General features: G+C 47.9%; 6 protein-coding genes across 6 annotated transcripts; 2 read left to right on the top strand and 4 right to left on the bottom strand.

Moving 5' to 3' along the window:
• Positions 1–392: 392 nt before the first annotated feature.
• SAMD00019534_032430 (hypothetical protein) lies at positions 393–10,891 on the top strand (the record flags this gene model as incomplete). The annotated part of the gene is made up of 3 exons (XM_012901376.1): positions 393–608; positions 695–1,018; positions 1,094–10,891. The coding sequence occupies 3 exons, from the start codon at positions 393–395 to the stop codon at positions 10,889–10,891; spliced, it is 10,338 nt and encodes a 3,445-aa protein (XP_012756830.1).
• A 226-nt stretch (positions 10,892–11,117) lies between these two features.
• Positions 11,118–11,482, bottom strand: SAMD00019534_032420 (hypothetical protein; the record flags this gene model as incomplete). Its single annotated transcript, XM_012901375.1, has 2 exons — positions 11,118–11,282; positions 11,354–11,482. 2 exons carry the CDS (start codon positions 11,480–11,482, stop codon positions 11,118–11,120), a joined length of 294 nt encoding a protein of 97 aa, XP_012756829.1.
• A 263-nt stretch (positions 11,483–11,745) lies between these two features.
• Positions 11,746–12,819, bottom strand: SAMD00019534_032410 (hypothetical protein; the record flags this gene model as incomplete). The annotated part of the gene is made up of 3 exons (XM_012901374.1): positions 11,746–11,930; positions 12,007–12,581; positions 12,770–12,819. The coding sequence occupies 3 exons, from the start codon at positions 12,817–12,819 to the stop codon at positions 11,746–11,748; spliced, it is 810 nt and encodes a 269-aa protein (XP_012756828.1).
• A 1,501-nt stretch (positions 12,820–14,320) lies between these two features.
• On the top strand, positions 14,321–17,634 carry SAMD00019534_032400 (hypothetical protein; the record flags this gene model as incomplete). The annotated part of the gene is made up of 3 exons (XM_012901373.1): positions 14,321–14,797; positions 14,900–15,500; positions 15,587–17,634. The coding sequence occupies 3 exons, from the start codon at positions 14,321–14,323 to the stop codon at positions 17,632–17,634; spliced, it is 3,126 nt and encodes a 1,041-aa protein (XP_012756827.1).
• Positions 17,635–17,874: 240 nt separating this feature from the next.
• On the bottom strand, positions 17,875–20,088 carry SAMD00019534_032390 (hypothetical protein; the record flags this gene model as incomplete). Its single annotated transcript, XM_012901372.1, has 2 exons — positions 17,875–19,662; positions 19,981–20,088. 2 exons carry the CDS (start codon positions 20,086–20,088, stop codon positions 17,875–17,877), a joined length of 1,896 nt encoding a protein of 631 aa, XP_012756826.1.
• Positions 20,089–20,105: 17 nt separating this feature from the next.
• SAMD00019534_032380 (hypothetical protein) lies at positions 20,106–21,295 on the bottom strand (the record flags this gene model as incomplete). The annotated part of the gene is made up of 2 exons (XM_012901371.1): positions 20,106–20,431; positions 20,503–21,295. The coding sequence occupies 2 exons, from the start codon at positions 21,293–21,295 to the stop codon at positions 20,106–20,108; spliced, it is 1,119 nt and encodes a 372-aa protein (XP_012756825.1).
• Positions 21,296–21,644: the final 349 nt, after the last annotated feature.

Below are 21,644 nucleotides of genomic sequence, written 5' to 3'. Positions count from 1 at the left end.
TGGACTGAGTTGGAGTCAACATTGTATGCCTAGTCCGGAGAATGCTCATCTTTGGAAATGCGAAGAAAATGTTGCCAACAGAGGTTATCTTCAAGGTGGAGATGCATGGTGTCAACAACAATTCACATAGATAAATACTATCAAACCTTTAATAAACTCTTTTAATATGATTGATCGATTGTTTGATTGATTGGATACCAAAATATCTTGTTTTTTTTGAAATTATCAAGTTCGATTCCAACAACCTCACATCACATCAATTCCCCACCCTTCACTTCACCTCGCTTCACTACATTTCAAATCACTTTTTCACTTCACTAATAATATCTGTAGATAATAAGTGTAATATAATATAATAACATAACATATATACATAGATAGAGGCAATTATAATGGTGTCACATCTTGCCGCTTCATTGCTGTCGAGATACTTGGGTGAATATTTAGACGATCTAACAAAGGATAATGTCAAACTCAGTCTATTATCAGGTGATGCAGTGATCCATGATGTCAAGATCAAACAGACTGCATTACAAAAGCTATTCCCAAGTATAATAGTCAAACAGGCTGTTGTACGCAAGCTATCATTACACATACCTTGGAATCAAGTATGTTTCCAATCATTCAATCGATCATTCAATCGATCATTCAATCGATCAATCATAATAACTTGTTATTACGTCGTTGCGTGTAGCTCAAGAACAAACCTGCTATTATATCATTGGATGGAATATATGTACTGGCTGAACCATGTAAAGACTTTGATGCACAGTACTATCGCAAGAAGTTCCAGGATGAGAAGGAACAGAAGTTACTGTTACAAGAGATGTTGAGAGAGAAGTTGATGAACTCTGCAATGACATCTTCATCCAACACAGGTACATCATCAACATCTACAACATCAACCTCAACCAGTGACGACTCATCATTCAGTGGTCGATTGTTGGCCACAGTAGTCGACAACCTACAACTCTTTATCAACTCCCTACACATCAGGTTTGAAGATAGACTTGAAGATGTATGTATCATGAGTTAGAATGAATGAATGAATGAATGAATGATCATTCATTGACTGACCCTGATCAATCAACAGAGTTCATTCGCAGTGGGCATCATGATGAGAAGACTTGGAGCAGAGTCAACCGATGACAACTGGACACCATCTTTCTTGAAGAATGAAAGCTCAATCATTCATAAGATCATTAATCTACAAGATCTATCGATATACTGGAACTCAAACTCTCCTAAACTTCAATATACATCACTGGACGATCTCTCCAATCAACTAAAGTCAATGATACCTGTGGACGCCTCATCATCTCAATCAATCGATCAATCACCATCCGTTGCCGCGTTGGACACCAATCAATACATCCTACCAAACCTTTCACTATGTCTAAAGGCAGCGATCAACAAGAGTGGCCTGCCGCAGCCCGAACAGACTGCGCGACTCTCTGTCCAGCTCGACCTGCGCGACGCACAGGTCACGCTATCCGACTCGCAATACCAGGACATCACCAACATCATGGAGAGCTTCTCGCTGTTCAAGAAGAGCATAGAGTTCCGCGCCAACCGACCTGACGAGGCCGTGTTGGAGGCCCCCCGCCAATGGTGGACCTACGCCATTCACTCGGTCGTGGGCAAGATCCATGAGAGTCGGTACCGCAAGTCTTGGGACTACTTATTCGAATTCCTGCACGACAAGAAGGAGTATATCAAGCTGTTCAAACGACATAAGCGCAAGACATTGCACACGACTGAGAAGAGCAGGATGAACGCGCTCGAGTGGAAGCTGTCCCACGAGCACATCGTCATGTTCCGCAGTCTTGCCTACAAGATGATGGAGAAGGAGGATAGTCTGGAGCGAGAGCAAAAGAAGAAGAAAGAGGAGGCGTTGAGACAACAGCAGTTACAGCAGCAACAGCAACTTCAGCAACAGGGTGGCGCGACGTCGCCCACTGTCGCGGCAGCGACTGGCGGAGGCTGGTTCTCATCATGGTGGCGACCATCCCCAACTCTACAATCACAGACGACCGCGCAGTCCAAGGATGAGCTGGGCAACATAAAGGACGTGGTGAAGCTGACACCAGACGAATGGAACGAGATCTACGACACGATTGGATTCGATCAATCAATGAACCGTGACGCCAACTCGGCTGCGGCGATGCGATCATCTACAGCGGCCACCTCAAACAATCTCCAGGCTCTGATTGTACTGCGTCTATCCAAGGTGTCGATGCACTTGGAGCGCAGGAAGAAGGAACTGGCCATCCTACAGCTGAACAACCTGCAGCTGACGCTCAAGTCCAAGGAGGACTCCTATCACTTTGATGGACAACTCGATAACCTGGAGCTGATCGATCACTCCACCGACAACACACACTTCCCCAAGTTGATATACTCTCAGAGCACCAGAAGGTCACGTGCACCTCATCAACAACAACCACAATCACAATCATTATCAAAGAAGCAACATCAATCACTCTTCAAGATACAGTTCGAGAGTCTGCCACCTGGGAGTGAGGTTGATTGCAGGGTGGCGATACAGTCCAAGCCACTCACTATTGTATATTATCCATTGTTTGTTAGCAAGATCGTCGAGTTCTTCCGCGCAAACAGTACTTCCGCCGACGTGTTTGAGGACATTGGCAAGATGGCACAGGACACCATCCAGAACATCAAGACACAGACCAAGCAGACATTGCTGCTGGCCATCTCACACAAGACCACACTGTCCCTGACGATGGATCTCGAGGCCCCCATCATCCTCATCCCCGACGACATTCACAACAATGATCGAGCCAACACACTCATACTTGATCTTGGTCATCTTTCAATCAATCACACGCCACGATCAAAGAACACACTGACTTCACAAGATCCAAACAACAACAACAACAACAACAACGACCCCAAGAACAATGACAACAAGAGCGAAGACGATTGGCTCGTGGACTTGTACGACGAGTACAACTTCAAGCTGCGACACATTCAGGTGCTGCTGGCCGGACAACAACAGGACTGGACCGACCTGAAGCAGGTGACCAGATATCGCATGAACATCGCCAACCCGTTCAACGCCAGCTTTATGATGAAGCTGAGCAAACTGCGCAATCAGATGCTCACATCTCTAAAGCTGGACGCCAGCGTGGACCTGGTAGAGTTCTATCTATCCTCACAACAATACGTCAACTTTGTCAACGTGATCCAGGCCATCACTATGGGCCAGGCAGCATCGACGCCCGCTGGTGCGCCAGTCGCCGTCGCAGCCAGCGGAGGTGAGCCCATCGAGATGATAATGGGCGACCCCGCACACATCGCGCACTGCAATCTACTCGAGGCCCGCTTCTCAGTCGACTGTTTCAATGTCCATCTGCGAATGGAGAACGAGCAGCAGGCTCAGAACCTGGCCCTGGTATACCTGCGGCGTATCGAAGGTGTGTTCAACCAACGCTACTACGACAACTACATGGCGCTCAGTGTCAAGGGTCTTTGGGTGGAGGACTGCTTCCAGAAGCCACCTGGTAATGGCAACTACCTGGCCTTCACCAATGCCAAGGTCACACTGGACACAATCGCCAAGGCACCGGTCCACACACTCAACCCGGTCAACTTCACGCTCGTACAGATCTCACCCGAGTCACCCTTCTACAAGAAGGTGGACAATGACTCCAAGATCGAGTTCTCGCAACTCAATCTAATACTCAACAAGAAGACTGTGGCTGGTGTGATTGAGTTCTCCAACTCTGTACAGAACCTCACGATTGAGAAGTTGGCTGAGAAGGGAGGTGCTGGTGCTGGTGCTGCAGACGACCAGCAAGGCAGCCCTTCCAAGAAGGCTGAGCAGGAGCATGTCTTCTTGACAGAGGCGATGATGCAACCATCATGGCGAAGCACAACACCATGCACCAATCAAGTGATCAACAACAGGTTCGAGGTGAAGGTAACCTTTGTGCGACTGTTGCTGACGTCAGAGGCCAACACACCTTTGATGAAGGCATCCATCGTCGACTTCCAATGCACGACAGACATCAACGCCTATCATTCAATCACCAATGGCAAAGTCGGCCAGCTAAAGGTATACGACATGACATTGGAAGGCAGGAACTACCGAACAATCTTCACGACCAAGGAGCGAAAGACTGGCAACAATGCTGACTCATCCATGTCCTCAGCGGGCGGTCTAAGCATCGAGTCTGAGGACACCTTTGTCATCGCGGACTCCCCGTCACTCTCGTCGTCATTTGGCATGCGCTCATCACTCCTCCAATCATCGTCCACATCACTGATGGAGCATCCCGAGTCGATGAATGCACTTGTTCACTTCCAGTTTGAGTCGCGCAAGAACGTCCACTTCCTGCGCTGCAGTCTGAGCAGCATCCGCTTCGTATTCCTTCATCGCTTCATCGACGAGATTCAGAACTTCCTTAACAGTGTCAACACAATGCGTGACTACCTCAAGCGATCGATCAGCTCTGCGGCCACTGTAATCTATCAAGCACGTACCACCTTTCTCTACGAGATTGAGGTGGATAACCCCTATGTCATCGTGCCCATCTCGTCACTCTCGCATCAGGTCTTCATCGTAGACCTGGGCAAGATCATCATATCCAACAGGTTTGACTATGGCCAAGTCAATGGCAGCGACATGGAAGCCATGGTACTCAGCAGCGAGCGTGAGCGTGAGTTGGAGGAAGGCATCGGTGGTGATGAGTGCGAAGCTTCGTCTTCAACAATGAAAAAGGAACACTTCATCACTATGAACATCTTTGTCGAAGCCAACAACATCAAACTGCTCTCAGGTCTCAACACAAAGATGTCCAAGTCAGCCAAGGGAACAATGTCGCGCACTTTTGGAACATTGGTCAAGGATGTGAACCTCAATCTTCACTTGGCCACACCGATGCTGCTGAACCCCGCAGCCAGCCGCACCTGCACACTCCCACCTTGGCAGCGAACGTGCGACATCTCCCAATTCCAATTGGACATTAGTGAGTACGAGTCAAAATGTCTCATTCTCCTGCTCGATGGCAACCTCTCAGAGTTCTCCTCGAGTGTCCGAGGTGACACATTGGCCGATGAGGACTTGGACCCGGGCCCGCTGTCGCCAGAGCCCATGCCAAACCAAGATGAGGGTGAAGACGTTAACCAAGCCAACTATAAGGGCATCACAACATGCACACTTGGCAAGTTCTCGATTGGATTCATGAAGCGTGATGGCTCAGCATCTGACGACCGTCTGGTCCACTTCATCGCCAACGAGACAATGATGACCATTGTCAATGAGCCCATGGAGACCACGGTAACCATCGAGATTATGAGCATTCATTTGGAAGACTTCAACAAGGAAACACATCCTCACTTCAAGTCGCTGCTGTCTCCATCGCGTGGAAACGCCAGGTCGTCAAAGGGTCTGGATCAGCAACCACAACTAGTAATCAGCGGTTCGATCAAGCCACCCCCAATCCAACAATCGGCATTCCAAGTGACACTCGAGAGTGTGTCGATGGTCTTTGTCCCGCACTCTTGGCTCGAGATGCAGAGCTGTCTATCAAGACTGATGAGCATGGGCATGGAGGCATGGACGCGATACTCGACCAAGATCATGGGTGCCCCTCCCACTGGCGTCGAGGAGGTCATCCAGTCCGGCTCGTCATTGATCAACGCACATATTGGTGAAGCGATCATTCTTATACCGACCAATCCGCGAGTGTCTGGTGATGGAGAAAAGGAATACGCCCTGATCATTCGTGCCTCACTCGACATCCAGAGCACATCAAAGGGTGCAGCGGGTGTTGAGACGGTGTCCCTGCTTGAGGCTGACAACATCCAAGTGTACCGAACGAGGATCAATCAAGCAGAGAGGTTTGACGACAAGTCTAGCATCAACAACTTCAACCTCAACAACAATAACAACAACCACAACAACAATGGCTCACTTGTTGGAAAGGGCGAGATCAAGATCATTGAGCCCTTCAAATTCCACCTTCAGACTACACAGACCCTGACCAATCAAGAGACAAACGTGTCCATCGACAAGATCAATGTGAACTTCTCTTACAAGGACTTCAAGCAACTGATGGTCATCTCGAACAACACAATTCAATCATTCCCCGCGGCTGACAGCACATCTCAACAACCACAGCACAGGTCGACGGCAGACAATGACGACCAAGACATCGACCCAGAGGGTAACCAGGACTCACTCATGGCCCCCATCAAAGAGGAGGTCAACAAACAGGTGTACATCTCATTCACGCTGGACACTGGCACATTCATTCTCCACAACGATCTACAAGAGAAGGATCGCTTCCCTCTGATCTCATTCAAGGTGTCCCGCTTGAAGAACAACAACTTCTCGCGAACTACCAGTAGCCAGATCGCTCTGACACTCGAGTCCAATGTTGAAGCCTCCTACTACAATGTCAACAGTGGTGTGTGGGAGCCTCTGATCGAGTCATGGGGCTACACAGTCACTGCAAACAACTCTGCACTGGGTGGATGGATAATGGACGTGGCGTCCAAGCTGCCTCTGCAGGTGAACATAACCAAGGGCTTCGTGGATACCTCACTCTCCACGTACCAGATCCTGGCCGATGACTTTTACAAAGAGGACCAAGTGGTGCAGCCCAAGACCACCAACCAGATCCAGCATGTCAAGTCCAGCTCGCCCACTCTTATCTCGACGACTACATCTGCCGTTGCGTCCAAGTCTGGTGCCGTCTCATCGACTACTGAGGATGACAACAGCAAGACCTACGCATACTACATCATCAATCAAACAGGCCAGACCGTTTGGTATTGGTTCAAAGATGAGGAGCTGCAAGAGATACCGATTGGCAAGGAGATTCCATTGGTCCTTCCTCATCTAGCATCTCGATCGCGTGGCACACTTGACGTTGCCGACAGCAAGATATCATTCCAACTGTACGGCAACTTCAAGCCCATCAACAACCTACCAATGGACACGATTGGAACATACTCCCTGCACCCAATGCCCGAGTACAGGAGTGCCAAACTTCTCTACGACATATCATATCGCAAGGGTAGCAAGGTGCTGTCGCTGCACTCAAACATTGTCATCAAGAATCAGACGACAAGTGCCGTGCAGGTGTACATCAGTGTGGGAGGCAACCGTGAGCTGGACCCTGTCGAGCTCAAGGTCGATGGCAACGCGAGCGTGCCACTACCCATTCTGTTCTCGATGGGTCGCATCAGAGTCAAGCCCTACAGCATGAGCCATGGATACTCCACGGAACAGATTGATTGTCTCAACTTCATCCAGCTCATCAAGAACAAGGGCGAGAAGGACAGCAGGGGCAAGAAGACGCCAAGGACACATCACTCGCGAATGATATGTAGGAACGCGCTGACGCTGCCCTACGTCCTTGTGGCATCGATCGAAAAGAACATCAAGAGCAAGAACCAGATTGAGATCACACTGTTACCTCCACTAGTCATTGAGAATGTGTTGGCGTGCGACATCAACTATCGCATCTATCACTCGAAGAACAGACGACTGATCGGCTCACCCTTCCTCGAGGGCGTCATTGCAATGGGCGAGAAGAAGGAGGTGTCCGTGTACGACTCGTCGCACGATATCTACATGGAGATACAGTTCAACGACCTGATGTGGTCGCATCCATTCCTCATCGAGACAGTGCAAAGCACGCCCGAGCAAAAGATGTGTGAGAAGATCAAGATGCACGACGCCAACAAGTGTCCCATCCTCATTGCATTCGACAACAGATTGGAGCCCACGGGCATGCGCATCGTTAGCGTGTTCTGCGAGTTCTGGATGGTCAATCAAACAGGTCTGCCACTCTTTTACCGCCATCACATTGGCGCCCAGACAGTGCAGCCTGCGGGCCAGGAATCACTTCATGTGGACGACCGCTTGGCGTACCCACTGCCAGTGGACTCGAACCAGTGGTACCGACCCGACTGGGCCACGCCATCCAAGCCTTTCATGTTTGCGTACAGCGACCTCAACATCGTTGGCGGGCAGTTCGCGCTAAAGATTGCCAACTCTGAGTGGTCGTTCCCCTTCTCGCTCAACTCGTCCACGTCAAACGAATCGTCCATCATCACGATCAAGGAGGAGAAGCCCGAGCAGAAGGTCGAGAAGCGTCAGTTCCAGCTGTCCATCACATGCCTTCCATCGAACAGCCGCTTTTGGCGCACTCGCGTCGTCACCTTCTGTCCGCAGTTCGTCATTGCCAACACCACCTCCAACAAGATCTACTATCAACAGTTTGAGTGCTACAAGTATCTGCAGACGGTGCAGCCCAACCAGTCGCTGCCATTCCAGTTCCCCTCGGCCAACAAGGAGAAGCTGCTGCGTGTGGGCATTGCTCAGGCTAAAGAGCCAGGCATCATTTGGAGTGGCTTCTTCAACCCGGACGAGCTGACCAACTTCACACTGCGACTGCGCACCGACTCTGACGCGTCGCTCAATCTCAAGATCAAGGGCTCCGAGCCCAAGTACACATCGAGCAGCGCGATGAATGAGATGCACTTCCTTTCGGTGTCCATCAGGCTCAAGTCAACCAAGTCAATCACAACCAAGATGATCGTGCTCTCTGAGCACAACCCCGATCTACCTCCCTACCGCATTGACAATCGCAGTCGATTCCCTCTTTGGATACGCCAGAAGAAGACGCAGAACTGGGAGAAGCTTGGCGCGAACTCGTCCACACCCTACACCTGGGACCATTTCATCCTGCCCAAACGTCTTGTCATTGAATTCCCTGGCAATGAGAAGAGGTACTTTGAGCTGCACAACCTGGAAGAGAAGTCGACAGTGACAGTCAAATCGAGCGCAGCAGCGCAGGCCTTGGCTCAGGGCAACAACAACAACTCAAGTGCCACAATCCCTGGAGATGCCAGCAAGATTGATTTGGAGGTATCGATCAACGCTCATGGACCAACACGTGTACTTGTGATCAAGGAGAAGTCTGCGTCCAAGTCAAGCTCATCGTCCAACAACAACTTGGCACGCAGTGCAGAACGTGAGGCAATGGCCACGTCTAGTTCGAGCACCAATGCCTTGGGCAACAGCATTGGCAATGAACCATCCAATCGATTCGAGATCAGACTCACACTGAAGAACATTGGACTATCATTTGTCAATCAGGTGCCTGAGGAGTTCATCTACTTCACCTTTGAAGGTCTGCTCATCGATCTCAAACAGACCAAAGTGGATCAGTTCCTCCAGATTGAGTTGGAGGACCTACAGATCGATGATCAACGCTATCAAACCAACTATCCAGTCTTCTTCTGTCGCACTAGGAAGCCATTCGATGACGCTGGCAGTAGCGGTAGCAGTATCAGTACGACCACAACAACGACCACCAGCAACAACAACAACGAACAGAAGAGACTGCCACTGTTCCAGTTCAGTTCGACACGATCACTCAAGTACCCAAAGATCCTGTTCTTTAGATACTTCTCATTCTTGATCCAGGAGTTTGATCTGAACATTGACGAATCGACCATACTCAACATACTCTCATTCATCAATGTCAACTTGAACTCGCTCAATGAACACTTTAGCCAGCACCCGACCATCACCACCGAGGAGATCCTGCAGGTCGAGAGCTCAAAGCTCGAGGACATGATCTACTTTGAGCTGCTGCACATCAACCCGCTCAAGATGAACCTGTCGTTCACCAGCTGCAAGCTTCCCAAAGAGATCTCGTCTGTGCTTGGCGCGCGCTCGCTCTCCGAGCTGATACTCGGCATCAAGTCCTCCTCGCCCTTCCTCAATGTGGATCGTGCGCCAATGCACTTCAACGGATTCATCTGGGAGCATCCCTTCCTCTCTGTCAAGCAGGTAACCGACGAGATGATGGCCATCTTCCAATACCAGTTCATGGGCCAGGTGCACAAGATCTTTGGCTCGTTCGACTTTATTGGCAATCCGATCAGACTGGCAGAGTCGCTGGGCAGTGGCTTCAAGGACTTCTTCCACGAACCTGCGCTCGGCCTTGTCAAGGGACCTCAAGAGTTTGCACTTGGCCTGTCCAAGGGCACGTCAAGCCTTATCAACAACAGTGTGTTTGGTTTCTGCGAGAGCGCGTCCAAGATCACGGGAACGATTAGCAAGGGATTGGTACAGTTGTCACTGGACGACTCGTACATCAAGGATCGCGTTGAGAGCAGCAAGCAGAAGCCCAGCGGTCTGAAGCAGGGATTTGAGTTTGGAATCCGCGACCTGGGCGAAGGCTTCATCAAAGGAATCACAGGCATCATCGATGAGCCGATCAAGGGTGCCACACAGGAGAAGAGCTTCGAGGGCTTCCTCAAGGGCGTCGGAAAGGGAGTGCTCGGCGTGGCCGTCAAGCCTACCGTCGGCCTGTTTGAGTTTGCCACGCGAACCTCTGAGGGCATGAAGAACGCCACGACCATCGCCAAATCAATCATGCTCATCCGACGTCGACGTCTACCGCGCTTCTTCCCAAAGGATGGCACACTCCAGAACTACAACGCATTCAGATCGCATGGCGCCTACCTGCTGTACTCAAAGGTTGGCTCGCCACCCGTCAACAGCTTCTACGTCTTCCATTGGGTGCTGAGCAAGGACCACATCCTGGTGACGTCCACGCATCAGCTATTGTTCCTGATCAACTCGGCGCTGCTGTCCATCCTTCCTTCGTCATCTTCGTCGACGATCGAGTACGAGGTTGGCTGGCAGGTCAAGATCTCAGAGATACAGCAGTTCCAGAAGCACACCAACTCTTTGACCATTGTCCATCGTCCGGCTGGATCATCGTCCGATCTATCGCCCAAGAGTGTTACGGTGCAGACGCCAAGCGAAGAAGTGAAGCTATCCATAATCAAGAAGGTTGCCGACCTAATCTCATTCCACAAGAGGTTTGGACAGGAATAAATCCATTCGTTCATTCGTCGAGTAGTTATAGCGCAGGTATTGTATCATACATTCATCCATCCATTCATTTATTGAACTAGCTGTTGTCGATACTATATGTTATCATCCTACCCCTTTAATGATAAGATGTTCGTTGTCCTGTAGTGGTAGTTGTTGCCGACATCGTTGTCGACTATGTGATTGTGTTTGTGATTGTCTTTGATTGAATGATTGATGATCCTCGAGTCTAATCGTCAAGAAGGAAGAACCATTTGCCAAGAACACCTATTCCAACTAGATCCTCAGCATTTGAGTTATCATACCTTCTCGTTGCCATTGAGAAGTAGATGCAGTTGCGTACTCTAACATCAAGAATGTTGAACATTGACATTGCATTCTTTGCAACGAATCCCTAGGGAAGTAATAGTAGGCAGTATTTATGAGTATGACTGATTGATTGATGATTGATTGATGAGTACGTACAGCAATCTTTCCACTTCTGTCTGACACTCGTTGTGAGAGTTGACGATCAAAGTCCTCCTTTGTTGGGTTGGTATGGTATGATACCAATCCAACACCAATCAAGAATAACAACCTGCTCAGTGCTTTCATTATATAAGTAGATGTAGTAGTATATATATGTACAGATAAATATAAGTATGTTTGTGTTACAATGGTTCAAAGTCCGGACCTTTCGTTTCAAGTCATGTAAACAATTTGATTGCGAGTGTGCTGTGATTGACGTCATGATTGACTTGATTGACTGTACTTTTAATGGGCACGGGACACTCTCTAGTAGTGTCAATATTGTTTATATATTTATTGAACTATAATCCAAGTTGATGGTTATGTATGCCATTGTATACGCCAATCAATCAATTTGATTGGGCAATAGTAGTTGGCTTTGAGAAACTGCCATAAATGAATGTAGAGTTGACTGAACATCCATCACCGTGAGTCATAACGAATCCATGTGGCTGCAATATAGATATGATATCATCCACGGAGAATCCAACCTTTACAATCCTGAACTTATCACCATTGAGTAACTTCCTTTCAACTATCATGAGGGCGGGGAGGTTGGTCAATACACATACACACATGATGGAATGATTCCATGGTATTAGGAGACTTACTAACATAATCATTTGATTGTTGTTGTTGATATTCAACACGATTGACTACAGCTTCGTGAGCATCTTGGTTAACCATTTTGTTGCGCAGTGGGAAGAAGGAGTCGGCAAAGATGATCCTGCCGCCAGGCTTGAGTGCCGCGAAGATCTTGCCAAAGAAGCTGGCAAACAACTCGGGTGGGACGTGGCTGATGAAGAAGCCCAAGAAGACAATGTCGTAGTGCTCCTTCTCCGGTGCGAACTGCTCATTGAGCAAGTTGGTCTGGTGGATTTGGAAGGCGTCGCCGGCCGCGGCGACCAGCTCAGCGTACTTGTTACCTAGCACGCGCATCATGTCAGGGGAGCCCTCCTCACAGCGCAAGTTGAAGCGCTTAGGAGTGTTGCGCAAGAAGAAATGGGTGAAGTTGCCAGTACCAGGCGCGAGCTCCAGGACACGCAGTTGGCCAGGACCCATAACCGACTCGCCAGTCACCGTTTCCAGGAAGCTATAAATGCCAGACCTGTTGCTGGTGAACTCAGTGTTGGACTGCTCGCCATGGTCAAAGTCGCCCTTTCTGTTCCACCAATCGTCGTACTCCCTGGAGTAATCGGGTATTGGATGTGGATGATTGATTGATTGATTGAGTGAGTGAGCGTGAGTGGGTGCATTCGACAAAGTTGAGTGCGCCTGAGACCCAGCATTCAATCATTCAATCAACATTCAATCAACATCGATCGATCAATCAAGTTAAACAATCCCACGCCAGACAATACCTGGGTCACTTACCCACTGCGTTGATTGTAGTACTCCTGTTGCTCCTCTAACAATTTATCCATTTGTTCGTAATTACGATTACTTGTGTGAATCTACGAGATGTTTATGCAAATGATCAAAGGAATTGTGATTTTTGAACGAGTCCATCCCCAGTCCTGTGTTCATCAATTCAATTACCCAGGGTCGACCTCATCATAAAAATAATTAATTAATAATTAAATTTTTAAAATAAATATCTTCTTGATGATGATCATCACACAAGAGGGTTTGGTCCACCCTCCACTCCTTCTCCGCTTGGCGCCCTCCATAATAGTCCTCAGTAGTTCTTCTTAAGTATACAGTTTGGACATGTAACTAATGTCACCACATACATGAGCCGCCAAGTGAGTTCAGCGTCAATGTACATCATTCCCGGTCCTATTTCTAGAGAGTGGTTCTAAACCAATGACGCTAATCTTTGAGTCAGTCTATGTGTCACATTGAATAATAATAATTTATTAATGCGAATGAATGTGAATGAATGAACAACATACTTTGCACACTGATCAGGTGAGTAATGATGAATGATCGCCAGACACTGATACCACATCATCGGGTCAATCAAAAACATTGTGAGTGTCTATGTAAACTCATGGCAAAGATGGACATAATGGGCAAGTGTGTGACCTTGATTGATAGAAACAAGATCGGTAATTTTTGATGTATGTACGTATGGCCTCCCCTCAAACCCCATCACTCAACAACACAACCTACATTCACAAGCACAGGTCCATCAAAAACGGGCCTTCACACACACACACACAAACTGTGTGTATTTGTTTTTTTGATTGTTTTTTTATTTAAATTAATGATGAGGACCTTGAGTGAGTGTGAGTGTGTGTGTGTAGATACAGACCTGATGCATGTCATTTCCTTTGCTATGATGATTAACTAGTAACGACCATAACAATTCAAAAACAAAACCCTTTCAACTGTTGTATGGACCCTATTCTCACTCTTCTCTCTCCTCCTCTCTGCAGCTCATAACCTTATCACTATTTTGACAAATCATCAATCACATACACACACACAATCACAAACAATCAAACACAATCACCACACACACACACTCACACACACAAATAATCAATCAAGGGTGTCCATCAAACACACGCACACACCAGGAGTACCTGCCTGATCTGTCTGTCAATCAATCCCCTTGTCCTACTTATTGCCAACTCTGTCAATCCTATCTGTCTGTCAATCAACCAGTCAATCTGTCTGTCTGTCTATCAATCAAACATCCAAAAAGGACTCTACCCCCACCACAAACACAACACAAACTCACACAGACACACACTTGGCTCGAGCCAAACACTCCAATCCAGGCCCACTCCCCCAACACTGTTGAATCAATCAATCAATCTCCTGGATCAGTTAACCTGCCTATCTACAAATAATAATTAATATATATATACATATAAATAATCAAAAGACACCAACAATCAATCAACAATCAATCAAGTAATCATGGATACATGCGACAGCGATCCATCATTTTTGAATGCCAAGTCCTTTTATCCAATGTATGATGAGGACTCGCTGTCACTGGTGGACCACACCTACGCCACATCGATCGATGGCAGCATACCAATCGACAGCAGCAGCCACACAGGCTTAAACAACAGCGGCAGTAATAGTAATAGTAGTAACAGTAACAGTAATAGTAATAATAATAGTAATAATAATATAAATGGAAGTGGTAGTGTACATAATGATGCCAACTACTCATCATCGCCAACATCACCATTGTCTGTTGCCAATGTAATAGTAGGTGGCGTTGGCGTTGGCGTTGGTGGTGGCGGTGGGGGTGTTGGTGGTGGTCAGCAACAGCCACTACACTTTGTCCATCACCTCCAGCAACAACAACAACAACAGCATCAACTACAACATACACATCTTGTTGGATATTACCCTGGCTCAGTCTCACCTCAACAGCAGCATCCCTCACAATATGATGCCTTCCCTTTCATCGAACACATGTCCAGCCCACAGCTACTGGTAAGTCGCCCTCACCCTCGCCCTCACCCTCGCCCTCACCCTAGCCCTCGCACTCACCCTCGCTCATTCCCCTCTAACAACACCTCCAACAATGACAAACAGTATCAGCAGCACCAACAGCAACATCAACAGCAACATCAGATGATGATCAATCCACAGACGTCATTCACAAATTATGGCAACGCGACTATGACACCAGCCCAGCTGCAACAGCAACAACTGCAGCAACAGCAGCAGGGCAGATCAATGGGCCTCCAACAACAACAAGTGTCATCACTGGCATCATCGTCCAAGACCACACCTCTGACATCGTCTGCACCATCATCACCTGCACTCACCTCAATGTCTTCGTCTTCATCGGCCGCATCGACACCATCCAACAACAACAACAATGCCATCTTCTACCAAAGTATCCCCGCCACGTACGCTGTAAATATCCCAACAACGACTCATACATACCCAATGACAACGCATGCGCCATCGTCGTCCGTCATCAACATCAACGCTCATGGCAGTCCCCTAGTAGTCTCAACCTCCCTGCCTGTACTCAATGGTGAGGTCATCATGACCAACTCATCACAAATGCTCGCTGGCTCTGCCAACAATCTCTCATCATCCGTGCCCACTTCAGCAGGATCATTCCTCGACAACCTTAATCTTTCCTCATCGCCCAACGTCTCGCCAACTGGCTCCAAGAAGTCAGGTATGTACTTGCGCTTGAATTTGTTGCGCCCAAGCACCATCACTTACACGCCCCCCCTCATTCAATCAATCAACATCAATCGACAGTCACAAAGCAAAGAAGGAAGCCAACAACAAAGAAGGACGCATCCTCTGAGAATGTATTCAACAACAATGGTAATGGTAACGGCAACGCTGAGACAGATGGTGGCGCAACCACAAGTCAGTCGTTGCGAGGCTACAAGAAGTCCAACAGCTATCCAAACTTGAAGAGACAGACGTCTGCTGGCGAGTTGTCCGATAGGGGCTCAGGCGGTTTCATGCCGCCAGGCACTGGGGGCAACATCGAGACGGACCCACAATCATTGAATGCTTCGGACTCGTCATTCACCAGCACTCTGTCCGACAGCAACAATACCAACATCACACCCAACGACAGCTTTGACGATGGCTCTTCCACCACGACGGTGACGCCCTCGCGCAAGAAGAACAAGAACCTGCATTTGAACATCTCGGACAGCTCAACGATGAAACCGACCGTTCCACACTCGATGCTGACGCCCAGCCTCTCAGGCCTGTCACTGTCGGGTGGCTGTTTCTCACCGCTCATGACACCCGTCTCCCCCGTCCACATGCCCAACTTCTCACTCAACCAGTCCAGCTCGTCGCTGGTGGCCTCCACCCTGTCCAAGATTGACATTCGCGACTCTGTCGAGTCGATCATGAGTCCAATCTTCCAGTCGTGGCCCTCGTTCAATGTTCAGGCCGACTTTGCCCGTCGCATCCGCGAGACGTTCATCCCGGCCGAGTATCTCAACGATGGGACCTCGACGCCACGCATGCCCCAGCTCGAGGACTGTCTCAAGATGCTGCTCTGTGTCATCCAGCCTTTTGACGATGGTTTGAGGAAGCAGATCGCCTCCTCCTTTGTCGACTTGGCCAGCGATTGGCGCGACTACCTAGACAAGAGCATCTGCGTGACAGAGGCCATGTTCCGCGAGAAGTTGGCCAGCTTCAACGTGTTCCGCATGGCCATGCTGACCGACCCCATGAACGCCAACATCCCCACGCCCACCATCCCAATGATGCAGCAGGCCAGCGCACAGCAGGCGGCCATCGAGCACCAGGCGAGCATGATGGGTGGTAGTGGCGGCCTCATGGGCTCGCAACTCTCCAGCAACGATCTCTACGGATCACCTGCACTATCATATGTACATCCCTCATCACCATCCTTTGCACCACTGTCTGGCTCATTGGACATGTCTCCGGACTTGACCACACCACTGTCCCCCGGCTACATGGAGTTTGCCGAGCACCTGACCTACAAGAACCCTCTCTCCTACACAACATCATTCACTGGCTTCTCCATACCGGTGGCTCCACCAATGAACTCGACATCGATGGACAAGCAGATCGCTTCAGCAGCAACATCATCAGTAGTACCAGCATCACCAAAGATCACACCAAAGCGAACGTTGGATATGATACAGGGACAAGGGCAGTCGAACAACAAGGGGGATGGAGTAATGTCACCTGATGTCGTTGGAATGGATGCACAACAGCTTCATTACCAAGGTCTCCAACAGAAACTACATCAACAACAACAACTACACCTACTCTCCGTCCACCAGCAAATGTTACAACAACAACAACAACATCACCAACAACAACAACACCAACAGCACCAACAACAAATCAAACCGATGTATAATAGCGAAGCAACCTCCACCATCATCTCCAACCATCAACAACAACAACATCAACAACAACAACAACATCAACATCAACAACTACTACAACAACAATACTACTACAACAACACGAACAACTATGCACTCTCGCATAACTCTCTCGCAACGGCCATGTCAGGCCATCAACAACAACAGCATCCAACAACCATTCAACGACATAACAGCGCACCAACCATCATCTCTTCCAACTCCATTCCACTTGTATACAACCAACCTATTTTTTCTCCAACTCTACAATCGCAACAGCAACAACAACAACATCAACAACCTCCTCCACAACAACAACTTGTCCAACCTCAACAGCAACAGCAACAGCCACAGCCACAGCCACAGCAGTCGCAGCCCCAGCAACAGCAGCAGGCCACAAAGGTCAAGAAGGAGAAGTCCAAAAAGAAGGTCACTTAGGCGACCTCCTCCAACATTCATTCATCTGTCCAATATATAATTGTAGACATAATCATCCCAAGCCAAAGTAATACTAGTCGTACGTGTTCCTAATAAACATCATCATCGTCATCAGTTGGTGTAACCTACGTTGTTACCTCCAATAATAATGTGAACAAACAATAGTTTATTATTGTTCTCGTCATTGATTGATTGATTGATTGATCGTGTGGAATATTTCCAGGGATTGTTAGACCAAGGCTAAGCATCAGGAGAGTGGTGAATGATAATTGTATCCGATGTGTTCACAGTCTTGAAACAATAGAAGACCTGACCATGGTAGACATACTGAACAGTGGCTTTCTCAACTGAGTACTGATTCGGAATGGGCACTTCGATGGTGAAGTCACCGAAAGGACGCGGTTTGGGAGTTGTTAACTTGTTGAACTGGTGATCGTCATAGGACCTCTTCTCCACTACCTTGTTGTTGTTGTTGTTGTTGTTGTCAATATTGTCTATGGGATTCGGAGGGGTGATGGAGTATAGGTCACGACGTCCCCACACCTTGAGGAAATAGCGGTTGTCCTTGTGGATGATCTTTGAATTCAAGAAGCCACCTATCTTGTGAGAGATGTAGCCTGGGAAGTCGACCATCACATACATGCCAAACTCATCCGTGATGACGTCGTAGTGCGGAGTGAAACCGTCAGTCTGGATAGGGACCAAGATAATGTTGAAGCCATTAAAGTCCACCTCGGACTTCAAGTCAAGGTTGTAGGTAGTCTCGTCGTTGGACTCTGGAACTATGGTGATATAACCAGGAAGATATGGTTCCTCAGGGACGTCAAAGTGCCATTGTTTCTTGACTCTCTCAATGTCGGGGTCCTGGTCCACCTCTGAATGTATGGCGGCTGGTTCTACATTCACTGGGGCAGCTGCATTCGCCTCGTCTGGACCTGGAGCTTGGCCATTTCGATTGTTAACCACGATCTTCACCTTGGGTGGATTTCGGCAGTAGCGCTCCTTTAGCAGGTGATCAATGTTCTTCTTGAGTATCATATCAAGACTCTCAGTCCTCTGGACTTGATTACTAAAGATCTTGGTACGGATTGCATTTATCGTAATTGGGTTCCACTTGTTGCCAGCAGGGGAGCCATCCTTGGCAATGAAGTAATGGAAGGTGTCCTGTCTGGAAGAGTCCAAGCTCTTCTCGTGGAAGAAGATATGGATATCGTCTGTGTTGACTACCTTCATATACCTCTCAATACCGGTGTGAGTCTGGACAACGAATCTCTTCCACATTTCTATCAACTCACTCTCTTCGGTCACGGTATCAAAGTTGTGAATAACAATCAACTGTGTTTGTTTGTTGGTTTCGGCAGATCCACTCTGAGAGCCGAGGGTTCTCTGGATGTTCTTGATGTACTCTTGGTCTGGCCATGTGAGCTCCTTGACCACCACCACGATGATGTCGGAGAAAGCATATGCGAGGGACTGGTTGAAGAGCTCGGTGGCCTTCTTCTGACCAAGCAGTTTTCTCTCTTCCTCCGGTGTAAGGTTCTGGTGGTTCTTGTAGAATAGAGGTGTCTCGGTACCGGCAGTGTCTAGGAAGATGGTATTGGTTCCCTCTCTGGTCTGTTTAAATGATAGGCCCTTAGTCTGGACACGGCGACCCGACTCCAAGGTGAAACCAGAGAGTTGGTTGATGATGAATGTCTTGCCACGGTTGAACAGACCCAGTACTGCCACTACGGTGAATGATTGCTCAAGTCCCAGGAGATACTTCACATGGTCCTCATCATTGGCAGGAACTCGCTTGTGTTTATCGATCCAATGTTGGGAAAGGTAGATTGGCCAGCCCTTCTTCAGATCCTCTATCCTCTGGATGTCCAACACTATGTCATAGTATCTATCGACAAAGCGTGTGGCAAGGGGCACGACAGGTTCAACAATGGGTGGTTGTTCTTGAGCCTCTTGGGGTAGGACAGGTGGTTGCTCTTGGGCTTGGTCTAGCTCGAGTTGGTCAAGCTCTCTAGGGTCGAACTTACTCTTTAAGATCTCCCATAATGAATATATAGCAATGAATAAACAAAGAGTTGTACATATAATAGCAATATTATTATCAATAATGAAAGTGGGTAGTTCCATGATTAATAATAAAGAGATAATAACTTATATCTATGTTTGAAGTTGAATTGATTGATTGATTAAATCATATGAATGACGGCAATATGATAACCAAACCAGATGAGGGTGACAGTGAGTTTGGATATGAATTAAACCCATTGCACAAACTTAACATCAAGCCAACCAGGACCATTAAATATTTTTTAATGTCCAATTAATTTGAAGTCAATCACCACTTACCTTTTCAAAGAGCTCTTTGAACTCCTCGTAGTACTGTTGCATGTATGTCTTCTTGTTGTTGTGGTTGTTGTTGCCGCTACAGTCTATTGTCGTAGTCTGTACGTCCATAATGATGGATGTAGAGATTATAATGTTGGTGACAAGCCATATTTCTTGTAGATGGCAAACAGCTCGACAATAATATTGTTAAGTTTATCCTTGTATTGGTTCCTCTCCTTCTGCAATATCGCCAGTTCTTCTCGATGATCAACCAATACACAGTTATACAATCGCTTCAACTGTCTCAATGCTTTGGCTGGGTCCTTCTTGTTCAGGTACCGAAAGACATAAGGACCCTTGTCCTCGTCATCAGAGTCTATGTCGTCAGGATCATCGAACGACTCATTGTCAGACTCCAATGATATTAGAGTCAAGAACATGACCAAGCCAGTTGGAGAGTTTGAAATATGGGCTCATATATATAATGGCAGCAACGACGAAACCGACTGAAGAACTTCTCGACGATGTAGTCGGGGCAGTAACCCTCATAGCGCAGGTCACCGCACCCTTTGCCTATCTTTGGGAAATCGAGTGACTTCTTGCCAGTCTTGATAGCCCATGGCTTGGTCGTAACGAATCCATCGGTGTGCACGCGCTTGATGCAGTCAATGTCGTCCTTTATTATCGTTCCAATCATCTTGCGACCACGAGAGATGATGAATGGCATGATGCGAGCGAATGGCGTGTCGAACATGTCGGTGTTGCATGCTGATTTGATCATCGCGCTACCATTGGCCGTTGGAGTGATGCGATCGATTGAGTAGTCCTCGTCCAGGTTGATATCAATGTGCTTGATCGTTCTCTGTCCATCGCTGGTCTCTATCACCTCTGCGTCGCACTCCATGTTGGCGCTCTGCTTGGTCTTGTTGCGCTTGGAGAGAGCGCCCCATAGACGTTGATAGAGACACTTGCAGAGCTCCTCTAATCTAGATTTGGGTTCACATGCATCTATCCAGCCGAGGACCTGATCGATGTACTTGCCAAACAGATCGGAGCCAAACTTCCTGCAGCTGCTGTCGTATATGAGCGCATTGGCCTTGCTGCCAGTCTTGAGATTGAATGTCAATCCTAGCTCCTTGGCAAAGATGAGGTCATAGTGAGTGTAGTAATCGTTCTTGTTGTGCTTGAAGGCGCCATGAGTACCATTGATCGTTGCGCGATAGATACCGAATGGGATTGATTTCATTGCGCTGAGCTCCTCGTCGGTCAGATGCTGGAACTCGCCGCACTTGATGGGTATCATGAAGCCGCTGCTCCTCAAGATTGAGGCATACATCCTAGCGACGTCATACTTGTAGAGAGCACCTACATGTAGAATTGGTGAACTTTTGGTGAACAAACGGTGAACAGTGTGAGAACTTTCGGTAGTACACTCCTGGTAACTCTCTTGGGCGTGCAAGCTGTTACAGCGCTAACAAGTATCGAAAGTAGAATCGTAGTAGAATTACAAAAATAACCTCCTCAATTTAGGATTAATTATTATTATTATTTTGAACTTCTAAACTCTATTTCTACTACAATTCTACATTGATTAGACAGATACTCGTTGGAAAAAGAGTTCCAACGTGCTCACTGCTGTGGCGGTGACACGTACTGAAAGTAGAATTGTAGTAGAATTCGGAAAA

The sequence above is a fragment of the Acytostelium subglobosum genome (assembly GCF_000787575.1).
Source record: "Acytostelium subglobosum LB1 DNA, scaffold: scaffold5, whole genome shotgun sequence".
NCBI classification, from domain to species: Eukaryota; Evosea; class Eumycetozoa; order Acytosteliales; family Acytosteliaceae; genus Acytostelium; species Acytostelium subglobosum.
Note: the sequence above shows the minus strand (reverse complement) of the source record. Positions and strands in the feature narration are given on the sequence as shown.